Raw genomic sequence first — 7496 nt, 5'->3', positions numbered from 1 at the left:
GGGCAGGGTGTACCCAGGGCGAGAGCAGGGCAGGGACGTGCGTCACCTCTGGAAGAACAGGAGCACCCAATTTTGGGGAGAAACCCCCCAAATCCATCCTGAGGAAGCTGGACAGGGGTGGAAGGGTGACCAAAACCCCTCGTGTCCTCAACACTGACACCATCAGCCACCACCACTTGTGACTTGGGGACAAAACAAAGCCCCCCAGCTCTGGGTGCCCTCGGACCCCCATGGTCATCCGGGGGTGACATTCCGGAGCTGGGTGACACTGGTGCCACCAGCCACATGCCAGCGCACGGGGCGGAGGCCCCGGGCCGAGCGCCAGGGGTGGCTTTATCAATTAGCAGGTGGAGGTAAACAGCGCGGTAATTACAGCCAGGGAGGAGGATGCTAAACTGGGAAGGTGTTACCGACACCGCTGAGGACAGGGATTAGCCCAGGAGGAGCGGGGGGGACAGATCTGGGGGGGTCTGAGCACTGGGGAGGGGGGCAGCCCCCACCAGTTGTCCCATTTTGTGCTGGGGTGGATGAACGGCGGGGTTGAGGGGTGGCCCGAGTGAAGGGGATCCATTTTGGGGTGCTGATGGGTGTCRGGGCAGCCAGGAGGGTCCCCCACATCCCCGTGGCGGTGTGGGCAGGGTGAGGAGGATGAGGAAGAGGAAGGCTGGCCTGGGGAAGGTTTTGCCGGCGGTTGCTGCTCCTGTCCCTGTCCCCACCGTGCTGCCCCACGCTGTCACCTCGGGGTGCGGGAATGTGACAAAGCAGAGCTGCGACAAGCCTGGCTCTGCCACCCCGATGGCCACGGGACTCGGGGACCCTCTGTGTCGTTTGTCCCCTGTTCCAGGCGTGTGCTGAGCGGGCAACTCCGACCCCCTCCTCCAAAACGCTCATCCAGGGATGGGAAAAAACGGGAATGGATCCACACGGTCCCACGGGGTGGGAAATGAGGGTCRGGCGCTCCAGAACCATCCAGGCCTTGTGTGGGTGCCATCTGGCAGCGGCAGAAGCTGAGCCAGAGGCGAGGAAACAGGGAAGGATCCCACCAACATCTGCAGCTGCAGCTGCCGAGCRGGAGCTCCTGCCTGCGCGTCCTCGTCGCTCCCGACCCCGGGGACGCGCTCCCGGCTCTCGGGGCTCCTCCTGAGCAGCAAATCCCATCCCGTGGAGAGCTTTAGGGTCCGACCGCATCCCGCAAAGCCGCGAAAACCCTCGGCGGGGAGCGGCGAGGTGTCGGTGGCCTCCTCAGGACCGCGGCGCTCCCGTCGAGGAGGCAAAGGCGAGGAGTTGTGCGGAGCTGGTGCGTGACTGGAAGCCCTTCCCTCCTCCCCAGAACGCAGATAGCCCAGAACGGGCATGCAAAGTGCCGTGTTTCCGTAGCAACCAACATTTTTTCGTGCAAGGTGCTGCACGCACTCCCCGCGCTTCGCCACCCAAGGGTGCTCCTCACCTTCCCGCCCGGCGGGATGCCCGGGTGGCACAGCGGGGTGCCCGGGGTTTGGTGGGCTCCTGCCCTCCTCCTCCTCCTCCTCCTCCTCCTCCTCCTCGCCCGCAGGAGGAGCCCAAAGCGTTGGTGGCACCTTGGGTGGCTCCAGGCTGGGCCAGCGCCTTTGCTGTGCCCGTTGCTGGCATCTCCAGCGTTTTCCAGCAGTGCCAGCAGCATGGCACAGCACCCCGGGGTGACGCTGGGGACCGGGGTGGCTCCGGTTCCTGCCATCCCCCTCGGCCCATCCGAGCCGCGCAAGGGGACACCGCGGGGACACCAAAGCGTCCCGCAGCCCCTGGTGGCTGCAGGACCTCCAGAGCACAGAGGGGACAATGCCAGCTCGCCCCAAACCAGCCTGGCACGGTCACCAAACGCTCGAGCACCGGGAATCCCCGCCGAGACACCGGAGCCCACCCGGCGCAGCGCCCGCGGGCTCCAAAGCCAAGTCCCCGATGCCATGAGATGCCATCCCTGTGCCCTGAGTCACCGTCAGCCCCCGGATTCTCCCCAAATTTAAACCTTTCCAAGGCTGGGAGCTCAGCAAACACCSCGGAAAGGCCGGAGCAGCAGCTTCTCCAGGCCCGGCTGCAGATCCAAACCAAAACCCAGGAAAATCTGACAACGACGCCAACGCCTTCACACTCTGGGAACACCGGGAAGGACGCGGTGCCAATGCCAGCTACCAGCACTGCCAGCGAGGCCTTGGCAAAGGGGACATTTCTGGAACGTTCAACCGGTCACTCTCCACCCCAGCACGGACCGAGGCACCCCCAGACCCCTTTTCTGGAACCCTCCAGGAGCCTCCATCCCCATCTCTCGGGGGAAGGATCCAAGCACCGCACGCCACCGCTCCAAAAACATCCGAGCGCCTCCAAAACTCCTTCTCCCACTCGTTCCTCGTGCCCGTGCCAGCGCTGAAACCCGGCGGGTTATTTTTATCCCGAGCGATCCGGGGCTGGGAATAAAAGGGAGAGCTTTTTTCCTTCCTGGTGGGATATGCAGAACTCAGTGGGTGTGTGTATATATAAATATATATATAATATATATAAATATATATAATACTGAAAAAAAAAAAAAAAATCAAATCCCCAGCGGGCGCTGCTCCCCGGGCGAAGGGCGCGGGGGCATTACCGGCTGAAGCGGCGCGATCCTCTTTGGTGGCCCAAAGTTATCCCGGCAGCCGCGGAAGCCGCCGGCAAAATGGTGACGGGGTCAGGGCGGCGACGGCGCRAGTGGGGGAAAAACGGGGTGGGGGTCAAGGGCACAGCAAGGACGTGGCGGGGTTTTTTTTTTTGGGGAGTTGGGTGGCCCCATTCCCGGTTGGGTAGCCCCCCATCCCGGTTAGGTTGCCCGCTAGCCCGGGAAAGAGGGGACGCGAGGACGGAGCCGTTCGCCTTCGGGGTCACCCAGCCGGGTGTCACGCTGTGCGGTCCTGTGGATAGAACTGAAGGAGAGGGAGGGGGGGACTGAGAAAAAAAAAAGTGGGTTATTTTTTTTAAAAAACCATGTAAAAAAATAATATTTAAGGAAATACAGCACTAGGAGAGAAAATTGCATACAGACAGGTTTCAAAGTCGCCCGTAAAAAGACACAGCACCCACTTCCCTGCACATTTCAACCCTTTTTACACTCCCCTTACACATTAAAGCCTTTTTTCTTTTACTTTCCAAACCAATATAGAACATTTTTAAGCAAATAAAGATATTTACTACAGATTTTGATTGTCAGCAAACACAATATATTTACTGCATTAGCATTTGCTCACAGTGCAAATGGTACAACAATACATCAGTTCAATATTTCTGATTTTTTCCCTTAAAAATGCTGTATGCATTAACTATCATATTTGCATTACAACATGACAAATGAGCAAATGAAATGTGTGTGAAAATTATCACCTTTTCACAATATCAAGCATAATTTTTTTTTTAACCTTAGTATAAGGTACTATAAATCCAAGAAATAAAAACATCCACAAAATATATTACATCTGGTATGATTTTTTTTTCTCTAAGTACTCAACTTTATACAAAAGTCTTTCAAAAAATATCATTCCCTTAGGTTTGTGTGGTTAAACCTGATTGTGGTTTGTTTTTTTTTTTTTTGTTCCTTTCAGTTCACATAAATTAGACTGCATTCTTCCTCTTCTCTTTATTTTTTGTATGTTTTTAATGTGTTTTTTTGTGTTTTTTTTTTCACATGCAGACATCAAACCTGGATAGCACGACCTTTTGGCAACAAAGATTTTTTTTTCTTTTTAAGTCATTATTATTTTTGCTTAGTTTAGCTTAAATGTCTGAGCACAGTTTTATTAAAACAAAAGAAGAAAAAAATCAGAGCAGTCATGCAATGACATGCACATACCAGAAGGAGAAAGAAAAAAAAAAATAATAAAATAGAGGACTAATTGATTTTTCTCCTCCATAGTTGGGTGGTTGTTTTAAAGTGACCAAATAAAATAAAATAAAAATATCTCACATTATAAAAAGTATTCAGCAAAATACTGGGGTGCTTTTTTTTTTTCCCTGTATTTCAGTAAAGAATTTCCCTTCTGCTGAAAACAAACAACAACAAAAAAAAATCAATAAAAAAGGAAAAAAAGAAAACAAAAATAAGAAAACAAACCCAAAAGCTGCTGCCGGGACGTAGCTCCCCGCCGCCCCCCGGAGTTGGGGGGACCCGCAGAGCCGCCCCCCGTCCCGCCAGCCCAGCTTGGGGGGCCGAACTGTCTTACCTCCAGCACGGGGAGCCGGTGCTTGGGGACACGGGGGGGACACAGGGGGACACGGAGGGGACACGGGGCCGGGGGGGCAACGGGGGCTCCAGGCCCGGCGGGGAGAGGAGCTGGATCAGTTCCATCCATCCATCCATCCATCCATCCATCCATCCATCCATCCATCCATCCATCCATCCATCCATCCATCCATCCGCTCACGGATTCTGGAGCGCCCAGCCCCGGGGAAACCGGGCGGGACGGGCCCGGGGTGGGGAGGAGAGGGGGTCCCGATCCTGGAGCACCGAGCCCCGGTCGGGCCGAGCCCCCGGGATCCAGGTCAGCCGGGATTATTCCCGGGATCCGCCGCCCGGGCAGCCCGGGAGGAGCCGGGTGCGGGCCGTGGGGTGCGGGAGAGTCGGAGCCGGGAGAGCCGGGATGGGGCAATCCAGCCGAGATCCGGGCGGTGCGAGTAATCCAAGTGCCGGGAACGGGGATCCGGGAACAGGGTGCGGGCAGCAGGGATCCGGGAGAGCCGGCCGAGGAGGGTGCGGACAGCCCGGCCCCGGGCCGTGCGGGATCCGGGAGGTGCGGGAGGGGGCGGCCGGGATCCAGGCAGGGCGGGCGGGCCGGCCCCGGGCGGTGCAGGTGGAAGCAGCCGGGATGTGAAAGGTGCGGGAGCCGGGATCCGGGTGGTGCGGGCAATCCCAGCGCGGGCAGCGCGAGTTGCGGGCGGTCCGGGTGCGGGCAGTGCGGGTCCCGTCGATCCGAGTGCGGGCAGGATCCAGGCGCGGGCAGCCTGGAGCCGGTCAATCCGGGTGTGGGCAGAGCGGACCCGTCGCAGCACGGCCCCGGTATCCTGAACGCCGCGGGGTTCCCCCCGGAGCGGTGCCCGAGGGCAAGGGGAGGAGAAGGGGTGCCACCGCGCCGCCCCCCACAATCCCTCAAGCGCACGTGGTGACGGCGGGGGCGAGGGCGACGGGGGGCGAGGTGGTGGCGGTGGCGGTGGGGGGCGCGGCGGGGGGCTGCCCTCCCGAGCCCTTCTCGGCCTTCTTCTCCTTCTGCTTGAGGTGGATCTTGGCGTGCCGCTTGCGCTCGTCGGAGCGGGCGAACTTGCGGCCGCAGAACTCGCAGGCGAAGGGCTTCTCGCCGGTGTGGGTGCGGATGTGGGTGGTGAGGTGGTCGCTGCGGCTGAAGCTCCGCATGCAGATGCGGCACTGGAAGGGCTTGTGGCCCGTGTGGATGCGGAGGTGGCGGGTGAGCTCGTCGGAGCGGGAGAAGCGGCGGTCGCAACCCTCGGCGGGGCAGGCGTGGGGCCGCTCGTGGAGCGGCGTCTTGCTGGGCCGGTTGGGATACTTGCGGGGTCGGATGGGCTTGAGGGTGAGGGGTGGCTGCGGCAGCCCCCCGAAACCCGGGTGGATCTGCTTGTCCTTGAAGGCCTTGATGGTCTCCAGCGGGGTTATGGGGGGCGGGTTGACGCGGATGGGGTCCAAGCTCTGGAAGGGTTTGTGCTCCGTGATGGTGCCCATGTCGTTGGGGTGGTGGTAGAGGTTATAGTCTGGGATCATGGGGAAGAGGTTGCTGTCCAAGGCGGGCTTGGCCGCCTGGTAATCCTGGGGGGAGTAGGTGAGGCCGGGGTTGCTCTGGGGGTCGTGGAAGGAGACGGGCTCTGGGTAGAGGTCACTGCAGGAGGAGTAGGGCGGCAGCGCGGGGTACATCTGGTCCACCTCGCCCTGCGGCGGCCCCATGCTGCCCGCCGAGCTCTGCGTGCTGGTGAGCGCGCCCGAGGACGGCGGCACCCCCAGGATGCCGGCGCTCATCAGGCTGATGATGTTGTCCTGGCACCAGTTGGAGGGCGAGTCGAAAGCGAATTTCCCCAGGTAGGTGACAGTCTTGTTGCCCGGGGCGGGTTGAAAAGTGCCCGAGTAGGAGGACAATTCCTGACCGGCCTTTTCGTTCGCTAAGCCAATGTCCATAACATTATCTGCAAAGTGCGAGAGAAGCGGGGCAGGGTGAGCCGGGAGGGCCCGGGGGGAAAGCACCGGGGACGCGCCGGGAGATGCTCCGGGGAGCGGGGATRCGCCGGTTCCCCCTCGCCCCGCTCCCCCCGCTTCCCCTCGCCGCTTCCACCCCGCGTATGCGGCGCTGCCTGCCGGGGGTCCCGACGATGCGGGGCCGCCCGCGCCGCCCCCGCGAGGAGCTGCCCCGGGTGGGTGGGTGGATRGGTGGGGGGACACCCCACCGCCGCCCCGCCGGGGGAAGGAGGTACCTGCGGCTACAGGTAGGCTTCCTCCCCGTCCAGCCCCGGCAGCGCTGGGCACTCCGCGGAGCCGGGGCTGCGGCCGCCGACGCCGTTACCAACTCGCCGCCTTCCCTGCGCCGAGCCCCGGCGAGGAGAAACACGGGGATGGAGGGGAGGAGGGGAGGGGGGGGGCGGTTTAGCCTGGCGGGGCTCCGCGTGGGAGCGGGGACACGCGGGGAGCACCCGCCCCCGCCGCCCTCGGCGCTCACCTGTGCCCCCCAGATCCTCCCTCTCTCCTGTCCCCCCCCCGTTTTCCCCAACCCCGCGCTCCGGGAAAGTCGGCGCCGCGTCCCGGGGAACCCACGCTGCCGCCGCCGCCGCTGCGGGGTGTGGGGGGGGGGCGGCTGCCACGGCCACGCGCGTCCGCGGCGCCTCCGCACCCGAGCGGATCCCGGCGCGGGCGGGTGGCCCCTGCGCGACACGGGGGTGCCCGGCCTTCCCCCCCATCCCTTCGGCCCTCCAGCTTCTCCACCCGGGTCCTCCTCCCCACGGAGCCCGGCCGCCGTCCCCGTACCTGCGGCGGCGGCTCGGCGGCGGCAGCGCTCGGCGGAGCCCTGCAGCGATCGCGCGGAGACACGGCGAGGAAAGGGGTGGGTGGGTGCGGGGGGGGGGACGCTCCCCAGCCCCAGCTCTTCCCTTCCCTCCGAGGCTCCATGACACCCTACCCACAGCATCCTCCTCCTCGCCCCACCGGCTCCCCCCCGCTCCTGCCTTTTCCCCATTTTCCTTTCCCCCCCCCCACCCCTTTACCTGCAGCCATCTGGTTGTAGTGAGCCACCGAGTCGCTGGTGCTGGAGAAGATATTCAAAGAGTTGGGGATCTCCTCTGGGTACAGATTGTCAGGCAATTGGTTCATCAAAGTGTTCATGGTCCCCGGCAGCTTCTCCAGTAGTTTGCCTGTCATAGCACTGGAGGAAAAGGCTGGTTCAACGTGGCTCCGAGCTCAGCTCCCGAGGAAACAACATCCGAGTGGCAAATCCGTGCGAGGGAAATCATGC

General features: G+C 61.5%; 1 protein-coding gene across 2 annotated transcripts; it reads right to left on the bottom strand.

The window, feature by feature from the left end:
* Positions 1 to 4058: 4058 nt before the first annotated feature.
* Positions 4059 to 7490, bottom strand: EGR3 (early growth response 3). Of its 2 annotated transcripts, XM_057384594.1 has the most exons (3): positions 7249 to 7312; positions 6466 to 6570; positions 4059 to 6180 (listed from the first exon to the last, which is right to left on the bottom strand). In XM_057384594.1, the coding sequence occupies exon 3, from the start codon at positions 6170 to 6172 to the stop codon at positions 5141 to 5143; it is 1032 nt and encodes a 343-aa protein (XP_057240577.1). In that variant the 5' UTR covers positions 6173 to 6180; positions 6466 to 6570; positions 7249 to 7312; the 3' UTR covers positions 4059 to 5140. The 2 variants fall into 2 exon arrangements, with proteins under 2 accessions (XP_057240577.1, XP_057240576.1); XM_057384593.1 differs by lacking the exon at positions 6466 to 6570 and having other exon boundaries at positions 7249 to 7490.
* Positions 7491 to 7496: the final 6 nt, after the last annotated feature.

This window comes from Malurus melanocephalus, unplaced genomic scaffold, assembly GCF_030028575.1.
Source record: "Malurus melanocephalus ecotype Western Australia unplaced genomic scaffold, MMel_1.1 scaffold_722, whole genome shotgun sequence".
In the NCBI taxonomy this organism is placed as follows: Eukaryota; Metazoa; Chordata; class Aves; order Passeriformes; family Maluridae; genus Malurus; species Malurus melanocephalus.
Note: the sequence above shows the minus strand (reverse complement) of the source record. Positions and strands in the feature narration are given on the sequence as shown.

Excerpts from the sequence above, each read along its gene's own strand:
- EGR3 (XM_057384593.1), bottom strand. The coding sequence starts at position 7,402 with ATGACAGGCAAACTACTGGAGAAGCTGCCGGGGACCATGAACACTTTG. Across the intron at positions 6,181-7,248 it reads CTACAACCAGATGGCTGCAG|ATAATGTTATGGACATTGGC; the intron begins GTAAAGGGGTGG and ends CGCACTTTGCAG.